The 22,237-nt window shown below is 39.6% G+C and overlaps 2 protein-coding genes across 5 annotated transcripts in view; both read left to right on the forward strand.

Annotated features, from left to right (window-relative positions):
* Positions 1-12,253, forward strand: part of LOC118100127 (zinc finger protein 385C) — a 58,354-nt gene extending 46,101 nt beyond the window's left edge. For both annotated transcript variants that reach the window (XM_035144879.2, XM_035144880.2), the window contains 7 exons: positions 2,375-2,529; positions 3,908-4,015; positions 7,689-7,869; positions 9,416-9,793; positions 9,891-10,096; positions 10,277-10,375; positions 10,934-12,253. In XM_035144879.2, the coding sequence (XP_035000770.2) occupies positions 2,375-2,529; positions 3,908-4,015; positions 7,689-7,869; positions 9,416-9,793; positions 9,891-10,096; positions 10,277-10,375; positions 10,934-11,164 (1,358 nt within the window). In that variant the 3' untranslated portion in view covers positions 11,165-12,253. The remainder of the gene's footprint in view (positions 1-2,374; positions 2,530-3,907; positions 4,016-7,688; positions 7,870-9,415; positions 9,794-9,890; positions 10,097-10,276; positions 10,376-10,933) is intronic.
* Positions 12,254-13,317: 1,064 nt separating this feature from the next.
* LOC118100570 (dnaJ homolog subfamily C member 7) lies at positions 13,318-21,511 on the forward strand. Of its 3 annotated transcripts, XM_035145842.2 has the most exons (16): positions 13,326-13,431; positions 14,631-14,648; positions 16,110-16,193; positions 16,299-16,387; positions 16,768-16,892; positions 16,980-17,093; positions 17,442-17,516; positions 17,733-17,851; positions 17,972-18,125; positions 18,401-18,565; positions 18,730-18,821; positions 18,908-18,981; positions 19,071-19,217; positions 19,304-19,462; positions 19,936-20,010; positions 20,123-21,511. In XM_035145842.2, exons 1-16 carry the CDS (start codon positions 13,361-13,363, stop codon positions 20,158-20,160), a joined length of 1,599 nt encoding a protein of 532 aa, XP_035001733.1. In that variant the 5' UTR covers positions 13,326-13,360; the 3' UTR covers positions 20,161-21,511. The 3 variants fall into 3 exon arrangements, with proteins under 3 accessions (XP_035001734.1, XP_035001735.1, XP_035001733.1); XM_035145843.2 differs by lacking the exon at positions 14,631-14,648 and having other exon boundaries at positions 13,318-13,431; XM_035145844.2 differs by lacking the exons at positions 14,631-14,648; positions 16,110-16,193 and having other exon boundaries at positions 13,318-13,431.
* The last annotated feature ends 726 nt before the right edge of the window (positions 21,512-22,237 follow it).

Genomic DNA, 22,237 nt, shown 5'->3' on the forward strand with positions numbered 1-22,237 from the left:
TCTTCTTCTTTCGATGGCCAGGACCCTCCTCTGTGATTCTGTATTTATCTCTGGTCACATGCATCTCCTCTTTGTAGTGAAGAGATGCGTCTGCCAATTATTATTCATGGGTTTTACTCAAATAGAAGTTGTTTCAGTGTAAGTTGTGGTTTGTTGAATCAGTTTCCTTCGTTTTTTGTAAACCTAAAATGACAGAAACCATCTTTGAGAAAAACATATTTATTGTACTTTGACATTTTAGTTTGACCCATGTCCCATCCACTAGCATGGAGGAGGCAGGGTTTACGACATGTACTGCAGCTAGCCACCAGGGGGCGATGAAGATGATTTGGCTTTACTTTTGTGGAGCTGTCATGTCAACCATGTTTATATACAGTTTATATACAATCATGCTTGCTAAACATGGGAATTGTCATGCAAGCTTTTTTATTATCATGGCTCACGAAGACTTTTATTTGATATACCCAATTATACAGTATTTTCACATTTCACTTCTATTTAAGACATTGGTTTTGCATTAGTCAGATTTTTAAAATACCTTGTGGCAAGTTTTTATATCTTGCTTAGTTCCCTGCCGAAAAAAAAAAGACCCTCGGGCGTTTGTTGCTGCAGGCGATGATGTTTTCACTGTTGCTGCTGCTTTATTATCTTTTGCCTGTAGCAAACATCGGCTCACTTGCATGGAACGGTTTCATTCAACAACTCAACATCTATGATCTCTAGCTCCTTTTCATGTTCCTGCTAAAGCCATGTGCCTATATTGAGAATTCACTCTTCATTAACTACCTTAGTAGGTTGTTTTCCCCTTTTCCTCCGTTCCTGTGTCTCCGCTCAGACTTAAGAACCAGTTTGAATATGAGACCAGATTAGTAAAAAAACATGCTAATGCTCAAGGACTTCCAAACCTGCTTCTTTCCTCAGAGATAACACATGAAATCCAGAGGTGCAGATGAAGCACAGTTTGGAAATGTGTTCTCCTGTTGTGCTGAAAAAACATCTTTAGACTGCAACTCTATGATTCACTCACTGCAGTATTTGCAGAATGTATCCAGCTGTTCATGAACAATACACTTATTGATATTCTGTTTTGGTACAATAATCTGCAACAGTCTCCTGTAGATATGTTTTGATAATTGCCATTTGTTTTATTCTCTTGGTCCATGTTCTTTTTTTCATTGAAACCCATAATGCACATATGTACATTATGGGTTTCTCATATATCTTTCCTAAATGTGCAGTTGGTGAAGCTGCCATCAATTTTATTCACTTTTGTTTATGACAAAATATCCACCTTATGATTCCTTCAGCCATCTCATCAACATCAATTTCCATCCTGCTACAGCCAAACCTCCCACCCAAGTCTTTTAAATATTGTAATGTACAACAAAGATGGCTGTGTTTAATGTAATATCCTGGATTTTTCATCCACAAATTTTCTTTAACCTCATAATATTTCAAGCACTTCAAAAATTGAGTTTTAGCTTCAAAAGGCACCCGTTAAACCCACTGAACGTTAGGATAACTTGTTAAACTGGATCCAGATCCTTTGCTTATTTATATTTATGTTATTCTTCCACCAATACTTTAAGCATACACCATGCTAATGTAAGACTGAATTAATTTACATGCGAGTGCACTGATGTTTATTTTGGGTCCAGACAAAGGTCATGCCATGGGGCTCCTTGAAGCACGAGCAGTCTAAAAGCATTTAGGGCAACTAAAATGAAGCGAGATGAGAGGTCTTGTGGAAGGAGATTTCTAAGCTAAATGTGATGGTGGGATTGATAAAAAATAAACGCTACAGAACTAATGTGTGCAAGAAGATGGAAAACTGGTGACCAAATAAGACCAAACGAAAATATGTATGTACAGTCCACCTCTCATCCTAACCCCTTATTCAAAGTCCCTTTCCTCTTTATCTAGAGAGACACATTTCCAGGATCCGAGGAGGAACCAAACCACACAATTACACACAAGTGCTGTGTTTAAAGGCCAGAGACATTTGTCAAGATAAACTATGGACTCGTGAAGCGGGAAAAGGCCACGCGAAGGCTCTCATCATTTATCCCCTGCTATTACCGAAGTCATTAAAGCTTTACTGAGTGAATCATTCACTGCGGCGATGGATCTTGAGCTCATATGCTTTGTGCTAAAATCTCTCTTTGTGTGTGTAAGGATGAGCAGCTCAGGTGGGCTCATGTGAAGAAAATCCACAAATGTGATACAACACCGTTCATTTACACACCCAATTAACAAACACAGGGCCGAGGTTGAAAAACACCGCAATTCCCTTTTAATCAGATGACAGAGAAGTTAGAGGGAACCAGTTTTCCCAGCGATGTGTTCATGTAAATGTTCTCTTCCCTTCCTGAAGGTGCACTGTCCCAGAGTCAGGTCCACCCTCTCCTGGGATCCCTGCCTCTGCCGGGTCGACCCCTCCAGGCGCAGAGTCACGCCCAGCTGGAGCACTTTCTGCCACTGAGGGTCAACGGCTCCTCGCCGCTTAGCCTCTTCCCAAACTTCAACACGGTGAGATACCGAATCAAATTGTTCGATTTTTGTCCAAACCCAATTGAACATAAGCTTGCGTCATAATACGTGTGTTATAAACAGACATTATCCACAACTTGTAGCAGAATGGTAAATATTTTAGAACTTCAACGAGAAGCTCAGATGATGCATGATTTTAATTAGAAAACACAAGCAGCAGATCAGCGTCTTGTGATGTCTGAGTACCGGCGGCTGTCAACTTGAACTAAGTATAAGGCAACAATTTACAAGAGGAAACATTTTTTCATTCAATGTTGTGCTCTGAATATTTAGGGCTTGTTTTGTTTGCAAGACCAACTTCTAAGCTTTTTATTTATTTGTCTTGTTGGTTTGAGCCGTGACGCAGAAGCATGTCTTATATAATCCTCTTTATTTGACTTGGAACGTGCACTTTGTAGCCCTTGTTATATAGGAAAATATAAATGTTTCTCCTGGACTATATTGGCAGGTTGTCATATTCGCTCCAGTCAGTGGTAAACATGATCTGGACATCTCTAAGATAACACTACTCCCACACACATATGCATTTGGTCTGGTTCCGAATGGTGAAACTAATAGTGTACATTTAGTCTACATTTAGCTTTAACCCTTTATGAGACAAATCAGAGGAAAAGTACTAAACGTAGACATGTGGGAGGCTGAGAGAAGATTCCTGTCTGACACTTAGAGGCTAAAAATAAGACTCCACCAACACGGCTGCACTGTAGGGATTACCTCCATGAATAGAACTGATCAGAAAAGGATATTTAAAAAGTGTTAATTGAGCTGTAATTTCTCCATCTTAATATACGCCGCCGACTAAATACTAAAGTCAAAGTAATCTTCTTTCGCCAAAGTCATCCATGTTAAAACGTCACACTGTGGAACTAGAATGGCACTCGGGAGACTTCCACCAAGGCCCAAGAGTCCCCTCAAAGTCAATCAAGCTGATTGTCTTCATCAAGATCCGTGAATTATTCACTGAAGGTTTTGTGAAATGTCAAAATAGCTGTAATATGTCGGTTTATCTGGATCTGCTACAAAATTTAATTGGTTCTGGGGCAAATACATTTTACTGATGGTATTGGGAATATCTGCTGATAATAAAAAGAAATTCCAATGGCATTTGTGCCCTTGTAGGTTGTCTCTGCTTTTTTTCCTGTTTGCACAACTCCCTCAAACCAAAACATCACATATCAAATCAAATATACTTTATTGTCCCCATGGGGACATTTTTCTTGGGCCAAAGTGCTGAAAGGATGTAACTCATAAAAGATGAAAAACATAAACAGGCATTCAAACCCCAAAAACTGTGTAAAATGTGCCAGACAAAGTGCAAATTATTCAGATATGTGCGTGTGTGTGTTTTATCTCGTAGATGGACCCAGTGCAGAAGGCAGTGATCAACCATACCTTTGGCGTGACCCCCCCCAAGAAGAAACCCATCATCTCCTGTAACATCTGTCACCTGCGCTTCAACTCCACTGTGAGTCAGACGCTCGTTCAATCAGTCAGCGTTTTCTTTTTCCTGTTGGAAGGTGGGAAAACTACTTTTGACGACACAGTCGTGATTTCAGCAGAACTTAGTCATTCGTTAAATCAACCTGAGACATTTTTATATCACAACGTGAAAGGATTGTTAAATGAGCTTTATCTCACTATGAGTGTAAAACATTCTGACCCTCCTGATGCGTGTTGTGATCTTAAAGTCATCTTTTGATTATTCCTGCCGTCAGACGTCCCTGTTCTTTCTCCACATTTAATATTTTTTCATCCTAGTGGTCTGAAAACAATCTTGAAGCAGGTTATTCCTCTAATCGGTCCAATCGTACAGCTTCCTTTTTTCTTTTTAATCGACTGCTGAGTTCTTAAAAAGAAAAACCAGTCAGCTAATTCTGTGGCTTTTTTTCCTTCTTATCACGCCTCCCTTTTCAAGTTCATTTGGCTCCCGTTCCTGTGGAGTTCGTTTATGCATATTAGCATTTATATTGTCAGGAGGAACCTGGCAGAATGACAATGACTCTTCTTTGTGTGCAGTCTGAAACTTGAAGGAACTAGGACACTGGCGCACACTATCCTCACTTCCTTACCTCCTCATCTCTCTCTTGCTCTGCTCTTCACTTTTGGACATACAGTCATGTTGTCAGTTTTTTTTTTTTTAGCTAACAGGCTCTCTCCTCCTCCCCCCTCTGTGTTACCTGCAGCCTGACCCAGGAGGTGGATGCCAAGTTGCAGGCAGGTACCAGGTCCCAACAGGGGGCAGCACTGAGTGGCTGGAATTTGTACCCCTCAAAGAAATGTGATTAAAGGAATAGTTCCGAATGTTTGAAGTCTGTTTGTGTTTTATACTCACTGCTTTGTGTGGTACAGAAGAATGGAAGGTGTCGCTGTCAGAGACGTCCATCTGTATTTGTCATGTTGGACATGCAGCTTCAGCTTGATATTATGAGATGAAGGAAAAACCTGATGTAACAGCAGACTATCATATTCATTTTAATGTATGTCAATGAGGAGATGTTTGGACAATAATTTTTAATGCTTCTTAAATCGGTATTACTCTCTGATTGTTCGTTATCACTTATTAACCTGAGTAGTCCCATTAGTTCTACACATGTTTGAGCATCTTTTAGCTCAATCATTTGGGTTGTACTGCCTAGAACTTTACGATTGACAGTAGACAGGCGTTACAACAACAACAGCAAATACACAACATAGTGTGCGTTTGTGCCAACGTGCCATGCTAAGCCAAACAAGAGAAGTACACAGGAAATAAAATCCACAACCAGATGAACACACATTAAGTGCATCGAATGATAATGTTGATTTGACCCTAATAGAAAGCTGAAGCTGTTCGTTCAGTGTTAAGACAAAACTCGATGACGACTATATACACACACTATATAGTCGTACATAGGTTTCTTTTTGATAAGTGAAACCTATATGCTGCTACATGAAAAGTGTATATGGACTTGGAAATATTCAAAATGATTCCTTTTTAAAGCTGTAAACTCAGTGAACAATAGCATGAACGACCAAACTTGGTTTTTAAGTTATTCTGCCCTTTTGTGGAGGACAGTTGTTGCTCACTGTGTGTGAAGCGTTAGGGCCTCAGTGGTGTGAGAATGCATAAAGCTGCTTGAATGAAGGTCAGCCGAGGCCGAGCTGTCCCTGGGGATTTGTGTTTAGCAGTCCTGGGATACTTTGTTTGTTTTTTTTGTTTTAAGTTACTATGGTAGAACATAGTAAACTCATACTACACTGGCATGCTGGGTAGTTATGCAGATGAGAGCGACTTCACCCTGAATGGTTAGTGTGCACTGACATTCAGCGTAGCCAAAGGGGTCGTGCACCCTTTGCTCAACCCACGGTGCTGCCCTTTCTGTTTGTGTAGCAGGCCGAGCTTTATGCAAAGTGTTGATGGGGACACTTAGGGCCCCTCCACCCTACACACACACACACTCACACACACACACACACACACACACACACACACACACACACAACACACACACACACACACACACACACACACACACTATGAGTTTGTATGTGCATTAGCAGAGGCTGCAGAGCGTGTGCTTGATAACTAGGATGGATAATTTGAGCAAATGACAAATTATCTAACGGCCTCGTGGGAAGCCAGACACTTGAAGTCTTGACACACTGATCCACACTGAGTTACGATGTTGATTCAGGGAGCGCACTCGTGTCCTTCATATACAGAAAGGCACCGGTGCTGCTAAAATGTGCTCTCCAACATTTAAAGGCTGGTAATTTTTTATTTTTGACAAATCCCATGAAAAGAACAAAACCAACAGTGAATAAGTCATCCACCCTCCTTACCTTGTAAACAGATATTTAAAAATGTGTCACAAATAATCCATTAATTTTTATGAAGGACTTAATAAACTCCTGAAACAAATGAGCTCTGCCATTGATGTTCTGTTTGTATTGCTGTTTGTCTTTTAGCAGGATAATGCAAAAACTACTGAGCCACTTTTATTGAAATTTGGCTGAGGAAGAACCCATTAACGTTTGATTAATGGGGCATATCCAGGATTTTTTATTTCACTTTCTTTAACATGGTGAGACTTCTGTGAGCATTTTGTGGAAATTTTGTGAATTTATCAAGAAATAACGCAGAGATCTTTATGAGAAAATCCGGCATGTGTAGAGTGCTATTATCTATGAAAAGTTCAAATCTGGAACCGATGCAGAAAATGATCTGTATGCAATATTTTTGATAAAGTGGCCAGTTAGCCTTGGTGGAGATATGCATTTCTAATTTTGAGTTGTAACAGGAGTAACTAGAACATTTATGAGGGTCTGTTTTCAGTGGTTAGGTTTATTTAATATAAACTATACTATATCAGGTTTTGACTACACAGACAATATTGGTTTGGCCTTTTAATGGGATTTTTCACAATATAAAAAAATATGTAGTGTTATATCCTTTATGACTTCTGCTTGTTCTCAAGTTGCTGAAGCCATTTGTACTTTCCATCTCTGGAGAAAAGGTTTCACAGAGGACAATGAGAAACTAAACTGTATTTGATGTGTTTCATGTAAAAATCTGAGATATGTGATGTCTGTATGGATTCCAAGATGAATGTGTTTTTGCTTCGGCTGTTTTTGTTTCACTGTTGGTGCACTTCACGTTTGCTGGACACTGATCTTCCTCTGTAGAGCACGTCTTTTATCTACAGATCCCAAATCTGAATGCATCTGTTGTCACGCTGCCACAAATGTTGTTTCTCTCGCCGCGGAAAGGCGGAGAAGTCATTTCGTGTTGCAGCATAACGGACACAGGCCATTTTGTGTCAGAACGAATCAGTGGGATGATGAGCTCAGTGGATGGTCATGAGACGCCATGAGTCCAACTGATGCTCATTTGTGCACAGCCATGACGATGGCGATGATCGAAATGGTGATGCGACTCTTCCTTCGAGTCAAACGCTTGATCGCATCATTTTTTTTCCCCCTCCCAACTCCATAGAAGCATGTGAAGCCACAGAGCTGGAACAGATGGAACGATTACAGTTTACTGATTTCATGCTGTCCTTTTAATCATTTTAATTCAGTGATTCCGTGCATGTGCTGTCCATTGACTTTCCACTCTGCTTGTTCTGCTTGCGTGTATGTATCTGCGTGTGTGCTAGACCCAGGCAGAGGCCCACTACAAAGGTCACAAACATGCTCGCAAGCTAAAGGCCTTGGAGACCCAGAGGAACCGGCACAAGAACGGACACGGCCCATCCACAGCGGGAAAAGACCGAGAGAGGGGCATGATGGGAGGAGCAACGGTGCCAAGAGACCTTTCTCATATGAAAGACAAAAAAGGTTTAAATCGTAGTTTGTTATTTTTTAAATCACCCTCGCTCCATCCTGTGAGTAATTAGTGGTAATTGAAGCGACATAAGCAATAAGGCTTGGTTGCTGTCACTCATCTGGCTAATTACCTGTCCTGCTATCATTGGCTCTGTCAGATAGGTAATTACCCTCATCATGCAAAGACATTCTTCTTGATGAGAAACCTTAAAGCACTTAAGAATAAAAATCTGGAGAATGCAGTTGGGTTTTTTTCTCTGATGTTGGTTTTTGCTTGTAAATCAACAGCAGCTCAACACAACTTCCTCTGGCGGTTCCGTGCCCCTGTTAGAAGATTTGTTGTGACTTTGTCAGAGAGAGTAGAAAATTGTGTAGAAGAGGTGGCAGCATGATGACCAGCAAACAGTTAAAGTTAAGATTTTTGTTGGTGTATTGTCACAGCTTTAAGTGTCAGAAACAGGCTCCAGCAATTTCAAGAGTGATGCTGCAGAACTGCAGATCATTTAAAAAGACTTAGAAGTCATTCAAATCCAGCTTTTATCCCCAATATTAAGCAAGGAAACTTCATAAATATGCATAATTCTAAACAGAGTTTGGGGAATTTCTTACAGCGGCAGCTCGCACATCAGAATTAATCACCACGTGTGGCTGCAGAGGGCGCTGTTGCTCAGTAAAAGTTACATACTGTTGCTTTAAGATTGTTCAAATCCACAAATTCTCAAATACCAAGTCACACGAGTGTCCTAGATGGTCAAACCTTCCCTGGAACCTTTTCCATGTTCTTTATGTTCTAACTATTAAATCTTCAGCATCTTGCCTACAAACTGTACGATTTTGACGACTCCGGTCTCTTTACTCTCTTTCTGTTATTTGTCTTTCTGCTTCTCGTTCTGACTGACGGGAAAAAAATGTGGCCATCTTCCCTTTCCTTACTCCGTCGTGCTTTATTGATCTCCTTCTCCCATGTTCTTTCAGCACCTATCAATTTCCCTCTAACCACATAATGATAAGCTTGTTACATTCACCAGTTGCCATGGTTGTTGATTGATGGTGACAGAGGGAGCTTCAGAAGAGACAGGGAACCAACGACAGAGAGGCAGAGTGATGGAGGAAGAAAAATTGAGATGGCAGCGAAAAAGAGGGAACGGTCTGAATTATAGAGAGATGATAGAGCAGAGAAGAAAAATAAGTTGATGAGGGTGAGAAATGTAGAATGACAGGCTCATATGAAAGAAAGGGAACATATAAAAAATGACAGGTCAGTTATATAGAATGACGTATAAACACAGAGAGGGGAAATAATTTATATTTTAGTTTTTGCATGAATCGAGAATTCATTTTTTTCCTCCCCTCTGGCTAAACTTCCCAGCAGAATACATTTTCAGTTCAATTCATCTGGGCTTTATTTATACCCATACAGGCTGTAGACTGTATATGCTACAAGCCATTTATGTTACTGTCTGTCTGTCTGTCTGCCAGATAGATAGATAGATAGATAGATGAAGCCAAATATGGAATTGTCGTGAAGCACAACCTCTTTTTATCTCTCTGTCCTCAGGCCCAACCTTGTCTTCTCCACCTGCACAGCAGCAAACTGAAATCACCCAGGGGAGTTCACTGGCAGCCCCCCCTTCCTCTCAACCTACAGCCGTGGACTCCTTGCTCCGCTCCCCTCAGGTCTCCCCTCAGGTCTCCCCTGGCTCTCAGCTTTCTGATCTACCCTCAGAGAGTCCACCTGTGGACGGGATCAGCCTGGCCACCAGTTCAGCCCCACGCTCTGATCCTCAGGGAGGCTCCACGGGAGGTGCGGAGGAGGAGGAGGTGGTGAAGGTGGATGAGGCTAAGGAGGCCAAGAGCAACAAAAACAAACCTCTCCTGTGTCCTACGTGCAAAGTGACAGTCAATTCCAGCTCCCAGTTGGATGCTCACTGTAGTGGTACGTACTATACAACACTTTATTACTTCAACATTTTTTAACCTATAAATGATTATCAATCTGACATTTCCTCCTCCTCTCTGATTGGCTGCATCAGGCTCCAAGCATAAACAGATGCTGGACGGTCAGAACAGCAGCCAGTCACAACGCAGGGTCAAGATGACATCATCGCCCAGACCCGCCAGCAGCAGAATTAAGCAGCGGATGGGCAGCAAGACCAGAGCGGTCGTTTGCGTGTCCAGCCAGCCCTTTCACTGTGAACTGTGCCAGGTGTCCGTCAACTCCGAGACACAGCTGAAGCAGGTATGTGGGTTGATCCAAATATAATTAATGTGACTAATTTTGCTGCTATTTAAACGGCAGACCACTGGTAATTAAAGAGACAGGACGGTTACCCTTTGTGTTGTACAAGGTGAAGTAATGGGCTCTTCGCCGTGTGAGTCAGAGCTGTCCTGACCGAATCGCTGCTCTGTCCCCTTTTAGCACATGAACAGCAGGAGACACAAAGAGCGTTTGGCTGGGAAGCCTGTCAAGACAAAGTTCAGCCCCTATAATAAACTACAGGCCAGTGCAATCTTAGCGGTAAGAATTTATCACACACACCATATTTGACTGTCTTTATTTTGTACATATTCTAAATGGCCCTTAAACCACATACAACCAGTACATACACATATACTCAAGTTGATATACCCACTGTTTACATAAGATGTAGATTATGAAATGCTACTTCTCTTTTGAGTATTTTATTTGAATATGATCACATTTGTTTGTCTGTCCCAGTTTTGTAATAACCGTGTTCAATGGCTAAAGACAAATATATTAAATAAATCTTTATATCAGACTTGATAGAGGCTGAAGTTGTTCTTCTACTACTACTGCTTCAAGATGTGACCTCATCAACAACATGCACTTTGATTGGTTAAACGTGAACATGTCCGAAGCGAAACCTTGGAAAAAGGAACCTTGGTCCGAAAAAATAAAAGCTGAAATAATAATGTGAAAGCTTGCATTTTTTTTCTTAGATACTAATTCGAAGGATATTTATAACAAGTGAATTAATTGCATGGAAAAAATGTGTCTACGGTGAAAACGTTTTTTTTTGTATAATTTAAATAAATCTTTTGTCTTGTGTGTCAGACTAAACTGGCCCTGCAGAAGCATCTCTGTAAGGCCCTGCCAGCAGGTTTCCTGACCAGCCCCCTCAATCCAGCTGCCTTTTGCACCATGGGGCACGGACCCTTGGCACTACGACTGCAGCCGGGCCCCACAGCCATCCTTCAGGGTCCCCTGATCAGCCCCACGCTCTTCAGGCCTGCCCCAGGACCTTTGAGGGCCACACATGCACCCATAATCTTCTCTCCTTACTAGTATTGAGCCAAAGGCCAGAGGACCCAACCGTGCCAAAGCTGGACCAGGCAGGGACCCCCGAGTGACAACAAGACACTATGCAGCGACAGCGAGGGCAACATGTCAGCATGTTAAGTTTGGCTGGTTCATGGGAACAGTATGCCACAATCCCCTGGTGTGGGTATCAGCGCTGACTGACCAGTGTCTTGTCTTCTTAAAAATGGACGGACCATCACTCAGCTGTTTCCTCTCGACAAGCTGTTGAGTGCATGCTCCCCCAGGGTTAGGGGAACATGGAAGCCATAATGACAAGCATCCTTTTATTTATAAGAATATAATAGACAGATACACTAGGCTGTGTAAATGTTACTAAATGTTTGTTGCCAAATTTCTTTAATTCTGAGATCTTTCTAGTCAAACGTACAATCATGTACAATATTTCATCTTTGCTTTCATGAACATATCTAAATGATGTAAATCTCCCATGGAACTGGCTACTTCCATAGAACACCCTCCAACGATAGACGTATATGATATTTATTTTAGATAAATATATACATTCTTCTTTTCTCACTTGCTCTCTGTGTTATGAGATGACAATCAACCACCACCATGATAATGATGCCAAGAATGCTTGCTTTATGGAAACCCACTACATGTAATGCATACAATGAGATGCTTTAATGTTTAAAGTTATTTAAAGTTTGAAACTTGATTTTGTTTGACATGAGCCATTATAAATAGCTCTTCAGGGGATGGTTATATGAATACGATTTTGCAACAGCTTGAGGTTGTTTGTGCAATATGGAGAGATGAACTGTTATCCAGAGTGTAATAAAAAAGAATTAACCACATTTTAAATGTGTCTGACAATATTTATCATGTTTGGTTTTTTTTGTATAAAGTTGTATTTAAAAACTGTTATTTAATTTTTCTCTCTCCCACCTGGTTGTGCTGAATCATCATAAGCAATATGTATTTTTGATGTGTCCCCTGACTAGTGTAAAATCCATGACCAGTGTAACTGCATTAATTGCAATAATGTAAATTATTATGTGTTAAAATGTCAGTACTGTATTCGATAAAAACGTATAAATGGTACTTTTTTTACACAGTTGTGATGGTTTCTTTTCTTATGAAGGCATGAATCTCTTTATATGATTATAGTTGTATTGTGTATTAGTGAACAGAACTTAATTTATAAATATATTTGTGGACAAGAATATATGAAGAACTTTAATTCAGGCAATAACTTACATTAGTAGTGTGATCATATTTTACTATAGATTACACGAAGGTCACTAACTGATTTAAATTCATTAATTTTGAGAAAATCTATATATTTTGGATCAGCTTGTAACAAGCAGCACTTTAAATGTTTTGAGGTCACAAGCCTCATATAAGTTGCACTTGTACTTGAGTATTAACGTACAGCCTCTAAAATACTGATCACCACCAACTAACACACAACAAAAGTCATTGCGGATGTGTTCCTCACACAGGAGCATATCCCTGATTGTATAGTGCTCTAGTGCCCTCTACTGATATTCAACAAATTGTGAACAATATTAGTTGTGGCTCAGGTTGACGATCAATCAATGGCAATTTTAAAAATAGAAATTCAAACTAGATATGTTTATTATTAATGCACAAACCCTGCTTAGAATCATATTACTTTTTCATGATAGACCTAATATTTTGGGAAAGTTAATGTTAATAAAATGTCTTTATTTATTTATAGATTATTTAAAAATATTTATAAAAGCATTATTTTAGAGGTGAAGAACTGTAAATACAAATAATGATAAAAACAATTATTGAAATCCAAACATTTATTTGTATCATGGACATTAGTTGTATAAAAAATTAGCCACTGCATGTCCAAACGATATATATACATATATATTTTTATAAAGGCTTTTGCAAGTTTAGATTTAAATATTGGGTTTAGTGTTTGGTTTACATTAATTAATTAATAAAAATTTAAAACATTTATTGATTTGTAAAAAAGAAACACATTTTTATTAAAAAAAAGAAAAGTAAAAGAAAATATATGTTATAGACGTGTGTGCGTGTATTTACTATATTCTTTACTAAATCATTTTACAGTGGCGTAGTTTATTATGACCTCCAAATATAAATAGATACATTAATTAATAGATAAATAAATGCTCTTCCGGAAGTGACGTCCGTTCCTGTTCGTCCTCTCCAGCAGAAATGGCAGCTGTTGACATCGACATGCCGGTAGATCCGGAGCCTCAGATCCGTAACCAGGAGGAGCTGGATCGGTAAATACACGACTCACTTTGTGTTTGACTGTGTTGTTCGTGTAAACCGAAAATAAACCGAGTGAATCCGACCTCTGGCTCTCGGACGAGCCTCGGAAACCACCGCGCGGTCGGTCAGCCCCGGGACCAGCTAACGATGCTAGCATGCCGGGGTTCAACCGACGGGGGCAGCGTGTTTCACCGAATCTAAATCCCGATTGTGTCTGTTCCTATAAACCACGGACGACGTCTTCACCTGAGGAAATAAACACAGCACGTCTGTGAAACTATAAATCATCGAAATTGTTTGTTATTATTGTTGTTGTTTGCTAGCGCCTCATAGGACACGTTAGCCGCGACACATGTTTAGCCACACACGTCCTAAAACCATCATATTATTTGGTTATTTAACAGGTTTGTGTGGACGTGTTTAAAACCTACACGTTACAGACGAGACAATAAATCGTTAATCCGGTTCCCTGCTGGACATTTCAGCGGTCGGTGCTTTTCCGCCTTCGAGAAACTTCTATAGCAGATAGGCAGCTAGCTAGCTAGCGAGCACCGAGCTAGCCTTTGGTACTCAACTCTTAGATAAAGTCGCAGCGGTTATATAACTTTGCATTTTGCCCCCAACATCGACAACTGGCTCAAAATATAAAAAAATAACATAACCCGATTCAGTGTAGATTTCAGTATTATCAACAGAATCAGGATTATCGTCTGGCCATTTAAGCTAGCGAATGTTTCTTTCAGTTTCCGGTGAGATGTCCGAGCTTTCATTTCACTGTAAATGTGAGGTAACACATTTGGTTTCAATTTTTTAAATATGACAATTACACGTTTAATCACACTGACAGAAGTCAATAATAAACGATGTCATCAGCGATACTATGAGAATTTTATTCAATTTAAATATGCAAAATTAATGGTTGAGAATTTCTATACATAGCTTGTTTGTGGCTTCTTTTTACATAAATGTTGCCACAAATATTGAAAGCTGCTCTGCTCAGATAATTTCTTAAAAAGATCTAAATGATAAAATAAATGTCGTGGGACATTCTTGCATGAGGTGCTTTGTTCAGTTCGCTACTGAAACAAACTAAGGTACCAGGATGAAGTAGATTCCACTGTATTTACGAATCACAATTCTGTAGATATACTGAGTCTGAGCAGGGAAATCATGATGACACTGTTTCTCCTATTCTCCTATTATCCCTCAGGGTCAGCAATGATGTACAGTGAGTAGTTTTATGTGAAGTCAAGTCAAACATGTTCTGTAGTGTTCTCTTTACTTTTCCAATTATTGGTGTTTTATAATAAAACCCAGAAACTTACGCACTACACATATTTGAATTACTGCAGATTTTTTACAAAACAAAACCTTGATTCTTGTACTATTAAAAAGTACAACATGGTTTTACAAATTAATTGTGAACATTCACCATTTTAGTGTTATGTCCCTTTTGTAACACACCAGGGGGCTGCAAAAATAACCTGCTTCTAAGTTGTGAGTGAATTTTACTTTAATAACATGTTGATTAATTGATAATAAAGCCGTGATATCATTTAAAATTTTGTTTCGCTTGTGTATTTTTACAAAGGTAATATCAATACCACTGAAACGCGACCTTGAATGGATAGTTCACTGAAAAATGAAAATGCACTCTATCTACTGACCACTATGTCAATGGAGGGGTGGGTGAAGTGTTTGAGTCCACAAAACAATTCTGGAGTTTCAGGGGTAAACAGCGTTGGAGCATAGAATCCGATAAAATTGAAGTCAATGGTGACCTCTTCTTCAGACATAATAAAACAGAAAGAAAAAAAATAACACTCCTCCACCCTGCTCGGGTGGTGTCATCCAAGTGTCCGGAAGCCCCGACATTCATATTCCACTCGAAACAAGTTCATTTACACCGTGTTTTTGGCCTTAAAGTCCACTGGAAGTGGCTAAGCTAGCAGATGTTAGCACGTCCAAGGTGAACGCACCTCATAGGAAGATATCAGTGGACTTTAAGGCTAAAACATGGAGAAAATTAACTCATTTTGAGTCAATATGAATGTCGGGGCATGTTGTTTTTTTTCGTGTCTGAAGAAGAGATCACCTCTGACTTCAATTGTATCGGATTCTGCTCCAACAACGTTTACCCCTGAGACTCCAGTAGTGTTTTGTAGACTCAAACACTTCACCCACCCCTCCAATCGGCATAGTGGTGAGTGCATTTAAATTGCAAGCTATCCCTTTTAATATTATTTAGTGTAGTTGCATTGTCACAAAAATATTGTTGATATAATCTATGCTTTCATGGTTTTATTTTTGCATTTATTATGGTCCTGGGCGGCCATTTTTTCCCCTTTCAAACACTGACTCTTAGCTGGACCCTAACTCAAAACTGTAGCACATTTTCGCCAATATGCAATTCTGTTGAATTGTCTTCTTCTGCTCCCAGCCTTAGTAAGTGATGTTATATCAGCTGAAGGAAAACACCCACTGTGATGTCTCTTATTGGTGTAGCCTGACTTAAAATGCTTTACCCCCCACACAAACAAGCAGAGCAGTAGCTTCTTCCTTGAAAGTGTGAATCAGCAGTGACCCTTTAGCACTTGGCATGTCTGACAGGACTTCAGCAGGCGAACTTCACTGCTATGTTTAGTACTGGAACTATCAGCACTGTGTGTACCCTGCTCTTCTGTCCCAGTTCCAGGTATAACACCCAGGCGAGTCCTGTCAGCCAATCTCACACTCTCGCGTCCCATCAAGAAATCCCTACATGGATAGAAATGTAAAATTGACCGGTTTCTTGCAGAATATTTTGTCTTCTTTTATATGCTTTGTTTTATCTTTTGTTAAGTACTGGCTTCATCTTTTCTGTGTCTCCTCTCTCCAGGGAGGCTGAAGGCTTCAAAGAGCAAGGGAATGCTCTCTACAGCAAGAAAGATTACTCTGAGGCTTTCAACTATTACACTAAGGCCATCGGTGAGTTAACCAGTCTTTATGGCTGGAAAGGAGTTTTTGTAGGGATTTGGTGTGGGACTGGAATAACTCATGTACATCTAGTTGCAGCCTTAGGTATGTTGTTGTACACAGCACCCACTGAATAGTTCAAGATGAGATTTGTCAGATTTACTTTATCAGTTCATCGCCTAACAAATCAGTCAAACAAATATCATTTGGGAAATTTCTATTAGGATTTGCCTCATTAACCCCCCCCCCATTTTAATGCTTTTCTCAACACACATACGTGAGGTTTTGAATATGCATTAGGAAATATCCCTGTATTATTGTTTTTATTCAAGAATTTCAATCCACATCTCCGTTTGCCTGTGTGACATGGATTCTTTTTGTTTCATCTTAAGATACTTGCCCCAAAACTGCAAGTTATTATGGCAACAGGGCAGCCACCCTCATGATGCTTAGTCGCTTTCGAGAGGCCCTTGAAGATTCCCAGCAGGCTGTGCGGCTGGATGAATCTTTCATGAAGGTCAGTTTGAACAGGCTTTCAAATGAAGAGTTTTCTTTTTCTTACACAATCTTTACAAATAAGACATTTTCCCTTTTGGTTTCACAGGGTCATCTACGTGAGGGTAAGTGCCACCTGTCTTTGGGAAATGCCATGGCAGCCAGTCGCTGCTTTCAGAAGGTTCTGGAACTTGAGCCCAGCAACAGAGAGGCCCAGCAGGAGGTGGGTGATCACCTGACTTCATAAATATTTGACTTATACACCATGCACAGTCTCTGAGTATAATTTGCATGATTCATTGTTTCTCATTAATAGAGTTAGATGGTGGTACCCTGTCATAGTCTGATTTGTTCACTACACTTTCACAATGTTTCCTAATGATCCAAATGTTTTTCTACACTTCTTATAATAACATGATTGATCTCTTATGTAGTGTTTTATGCTGCTGCTTCATTGTAGGGCTCACACACACACACACTTGCACTTCAATGTACTTCTTAGGGAAACAATGACTGCATCCTCAAGAGATGACCTTTTTTTTCTCCCTGTCTTTGTTTTGTCTTTTTTTAGAACAAGAATTCTGCGACTCTGTTGGACTATGAGCGGATGGCAGAATTTGGCTTTGACAAGCGGGATTTTAGAAAGGTACTTTACAGTTCTTCTTTTCAGCAAATTCTCGAAAGGATACTTCCATATCTCAGCTCATCTTAAGGTCTATGACTGTCAGTCGAACACTTTCTTTCGTACTGAAACACCAACAAGAGCTTGTTTGACTGAAAAAGCTTCAGTATTTGCATTTCTCTTCATGTAATGATGGAGCGTAATGGGTATAGTAACTCTTGTGCTCTCGTCCTGGTCCAGGTGGTGTACTGTATGGATCGGGCCTTAGCTTTGGCTTCTGCCTGCCACCGCTTTAAAATCCTCAAGGCCGAGTGTCTGGCTCTGCTGGGACGCTATCCAGAAGCTCAGTCTGTAGCAAGGTAGGAATACTTAAGCTTTTAGTATGAAGTAACTGGTTTTGGGGTCATTATTTTACAGGTTCTCCTCAAGTAGCTTACCGACTATAGTGGTGGATTTGATTCCTCAAATTTCTTTTACAGTGATATCCTGCGAATGGATTCCACAAACGCAGACGCACTCTACGTTCGAGGTCTGTGTCTCTACTATGAGGACTGCATTGACAAAGCTGTTCAGTTCTTCGTCCAGGCTCTGCGCATGGCACCTGATCATGAAAAGGCCCGACTAGCCTGCAGGGTAGGATTGTCATTTTGTGTATTTGACTAAGGTTTGTAATGAGAAACAAGGATTTTTATAGACATTATTTTGGTGTTTTGAAATCTAATGACAAATACTTGAAATAATACAAATTGCATCCAAAATTCTGCCACATGTTGTAAAGGTGATCAGTTACTGTAGGTTTGAAAGACATTGTTATCAACTTTAATTAAAGGAACCCTGAGTTTCTGACCACTAATGGTGCTTATGTAAATGTTTAAGTAACACTTGGACTTGTTCTCTTCCTAAATCAGAATGCCAAAGCCTTAAAAGCCAAGAAGGATGAGGGCAATCAGGCGTTCAAGAACTGCAGCTATGACGCTGCCTACCAACTGTACACTGAGGCCCTGACGATAGATCCCAACAACATCAAGACTAACGCTAAACTGTACTGCAATAGAGCTACGGCAGGAGCAAAGGTAAAAGGCAACACGTCTACATAAGTCTAATACGACATACTAACATGAGCTTGCCCAGTATCCTCAGAGGGCAAGGAAATTATTAAACTAGCAATTGTTTCAATAGAACTGGATCAATAATACTGATCACTTACTTAAAGTAAGTAATTCTTCCTCGTCAACAGCTGAAGAAACCAAAACAAGCCATTGATGACTGCTCCAGTGCGATCAAACTCGATGACACTTACATCAAGGCCTACTTAAGAAGAGCACAGTGGTAAGTCAACATGAGTATGTTCCACAAATGTTGTGTTCTGTTGTTCAGGATTGTGCAGTTTTTGAGTGACTTTATGTGACTTGTAGTTACACGGACACTGAGCTGTATGAAGAGGCTGTACGGGACTATGAAAAAGTTTACCAGACAGAAAAAACTGCAGGTACGCCGCTGATTCAGTTGTCTTGTTTTTATGTGGCTGGTCACATGTACACATACTTACATGGCTTGTTTTGTCTTTTATTACTGTAGATCACAAGCATCTGCTGAAAACGGCACAGCTGCAGCTGAAGAAGAGTAAAAGGAAAGATTATTACAAGGTGCTGGGGGTGGGCAAGAATGCCACAGATGATGAGATCAAAAAAGCATATCGCAAACGCGCCCTCATGCACCACCCAGGTAGACATATTTCTTTTTCCACACAGAATACCAGTTTTTGAGAATATTCAATTGGTAAATATCTGTATCGTCTCATTGTTTCGCAGACCGCCACAGTGCAGCTTCTACAGAAGTGCAGAAAGAGGAGGAGAAGAAATTTAAGGAGGTGGGTGAAGCCTTCACTGTGCTCTCCGACCCGAAGAAGAAGGTCCGCTATGACAATGGACACGACCTGGATGACGACAACGGCGGCATGGACGGTGGAGGTAAATTTACGTTCAACCTACAGGACATGGAAGGATAGAAAAGAATAACTGAAGCATCAGCTTGGTCTTTGGGTTCATAACAAGTTTCACAGCCTTCAAACTGGAGGCAGTGAAACCAAAATGTACACATAGTCAAATACATGAAGATGTTATAGTTATGTTTATTATTGAAGGGCATATCAAAGTCACCATGTGCCATTAGTTATGAATAATGAAATTGAGCAAATGATCAAAAGATATACTGAGCTTGCATCCAAACATTGAAAAAAGGTGAAATCACTTGTCGAAGCAACATACAATCTTCACCACTCTAAATCTTTCAAATTTAAGAAAAAGTTTTCTCCGGCAACTACTTAAAAAAAGCTACCACCACCACTCTTTGTTTAGTTGAGAGATTTTGGGCATACATTTTCTATCTTATATTTCCTGAAGATGGCCATCACCAGTTAATCACTGCTTTGCTTTCTCTTCAGATTTTGATGCGAACAACATCTTCAGGGCTTTCTTCGGTGGACACGGGGGAGGATATAGTTTTGATTCCAGTCCAGGTTAGTTAGTTTCTTTCCAGTTTTTACATCTTAAGGTTTTTTGAACATGGAAGAAACAATCTGAGAAGGTTCATCATATAAACTAACCCTTTTGTTTGTTTTGATTTTCCAGACAATGGACCTGGAAATTTCTTCTTCCAATTTGGCTAAAGTGAAGATGTGGGAAACTGCAGTTCTGATGAGGACAAAATCAAGTTGGGCCCACTGTCCCCTTGTGACGCTCTTACTCATGAGTGTCTAGAAAAATCTCCCAACTATTCTTTCTCTGAAGAGATCTCTGATTATTGCATTCTCTTAATTTGCCCCCTTACATTGACGCTAACAATCATCGGAAGGGAAAATCCTGAGACTTTAGATGTGAATTAACAATGAAGATAAAGAGGTTGTGATCAGCTGATTCAGAGCATGACGGCATTGCCAAAATGATATTAAATGAAATGTAGTCTTGCAAAACTGCCTCGACTTTCCTAAAGGTGATAAGTAATAAGGAATGCTTTAGAAATATAAGAGTCATGGTTGATCATTTTTCTTTTAGAGAACATGACAAACATTTTTAAGTTTCCACTGGGTCACCCGGTATCCATTGAACAAGTCTATGTATTGGAGGAGTTCAATATCAAAACTGACCTCAGGATAGTCTGTTGAGGACAAAACTGAACTCTTGGAATGTGTGTCCAGGTTTTATTGGCTCATCTGCCAAATATAGAATCGACTTGCTGGGTTATTGTCCCTTCACCTCTTCTCCACTTTGCATTGTATATTTGACTTGAATGTAGAGCTGTTTTTGTCCATTCATATTTTTTTTTCTCTTCAGTCTTCCCCAGTCTATTTATATTTATTGTACTGTGTATCTTAAAATGTATGCAGCAGGATGCCATCGTCTTCCTCCTTTTGTAAGAGACTCATTTGTAAATGTTTTCTGCATCATTGTCGTCACTAACAGATTGTGCAAGTTGTGTTCTTTTTTCTTTTTTTCTGAATCGGGCCAAAATCCGCATCCACACACCTCCCAGTTTTTCTTCTGTTGAAAGCACCAGTCGCATCTGTTCGACTGTTTCATTCAAATTCAAGTGGTGCCTTACCAAAATTAGCAGATCAGTCAGTGACACCATCAAAAGCAGTAGAGCAGGCCCCGTCTTATTTGCAAATGACAACAGTCACTTTCATGCCGTTTTTTTTGTGCTCTTCAATAGGAAACCCCTTCTCTTGTCTGGTCAGTAAATTGATTTTTACCTGTAAATTCTTCATCCTGACAAATATGAGGTGCGATACGTTTCCTGTTGCCGTCGCCGTCACACCCAGCCGTCATTCACCCAAACTCGTCATGCACGTTCAGCCAGTGCAGCACTTCCCCTACTCGTTCCACCTGTTCAAAGGGACAGCGATAGTAGGTTGGAAGCTTCTTGTTATTTCGTCTGTGTATCATTTAAAAACAACTTGTCACAGTATTAACAAGACATGCTTTTCTTATAATGTAAATAAAGGCTTGTCTTTTACCGTAGTGTTTGACTTTTCTCTGAAAATTTATCTTTTTTCAGTTACCAGATGTGCGACGTTGCTAATTTGAGTTGTGTATGTGTGTATATATAATATATATACGTACATAATGAAAAATGCACAATCTACTTGAGTGTTTCTAGTCTATTCTATTTTACACTGAGGAAGATGTTTATTTCACTACATTGCAATTGGTTGACAACTATTGACAACTTATGAGTTACTTTGAATGTTTTATATACAAAACATCTGATGCATTGTTTTTTAGAATAAACTACCTAACTAAATAATGTAAAGTATATAAGTTAAAATGTAAATGCACAAATAATACAATATTTAATGACATCTACTTGTAACTAAGTCACTTTTGCTTAAAGATCTGACCACATCTTCCTATAGATTTCTATACGATAACATTTATTGTAAAATGTTAACTGGAGTAATTTTTCACCAGAAATATCAGTTTTGTGCACAAGCATTTTTCTGTTTTTCTCTGAAACTGGTTTTATTTTTGTTTTGGATTTTTTATGAATGAAACACCTAAAATAGAATTTTGTAAAAAATAAGAATTTAAATTTTGTGTTTATAGTATCTTTATTCTAAGGGCTGCTCTTACTCTACAGCCTTGGTTTGATTTTTTTCTACAAATAAAACCCCAAAAATAGAATATTGAAATGCATAATGTAAAAAATTAGAAAGTGAGGATTTTTTTATTTGTATGTTTTGTACT

This window comes from Hippoglossus stenolepis, chromosome 21 (genome assembly GCF_022539355.2).
Source record: "Hippoglossus stenolepis isolate QCI-W04-F060 chromosome 21, HSTE1.2, whole genome shotgun sequence".
Classification (NCBI taxonomy): domain Eukaryota; kingdom Metazoa; phylum Chordata; class Actinopteri; order Pleuronectiformes; family Pleuronectidae; genus Hippoglossus; species Hippoglossus stenolepis.

Excerpts from the sequence above, each read along its gene's own strand:
- LOC118100570 (XM_035145842.2), top strand. The coding sequence starts at position 13,361 with ATGGCAGCTGTTGACATCGACATGCCGGTAGATCCGGAGCCTCAGATC. Across the intron at positions 16,388-16,767 it reads CTATTACACTAAGGCCATCG|ATACTTGCCCCAAAACTGCA; the intron begins GTGAGTTAACCA and ends TTTCATCTTAAG. Across the intron at positions 16,893-16,979 it reads TGGATGAATCTTTCATGAAG|GGTCATCTACGTGAGGGTAA; the intron begins GTCAGTTTGAAC and ends TTGGTTTCACAG.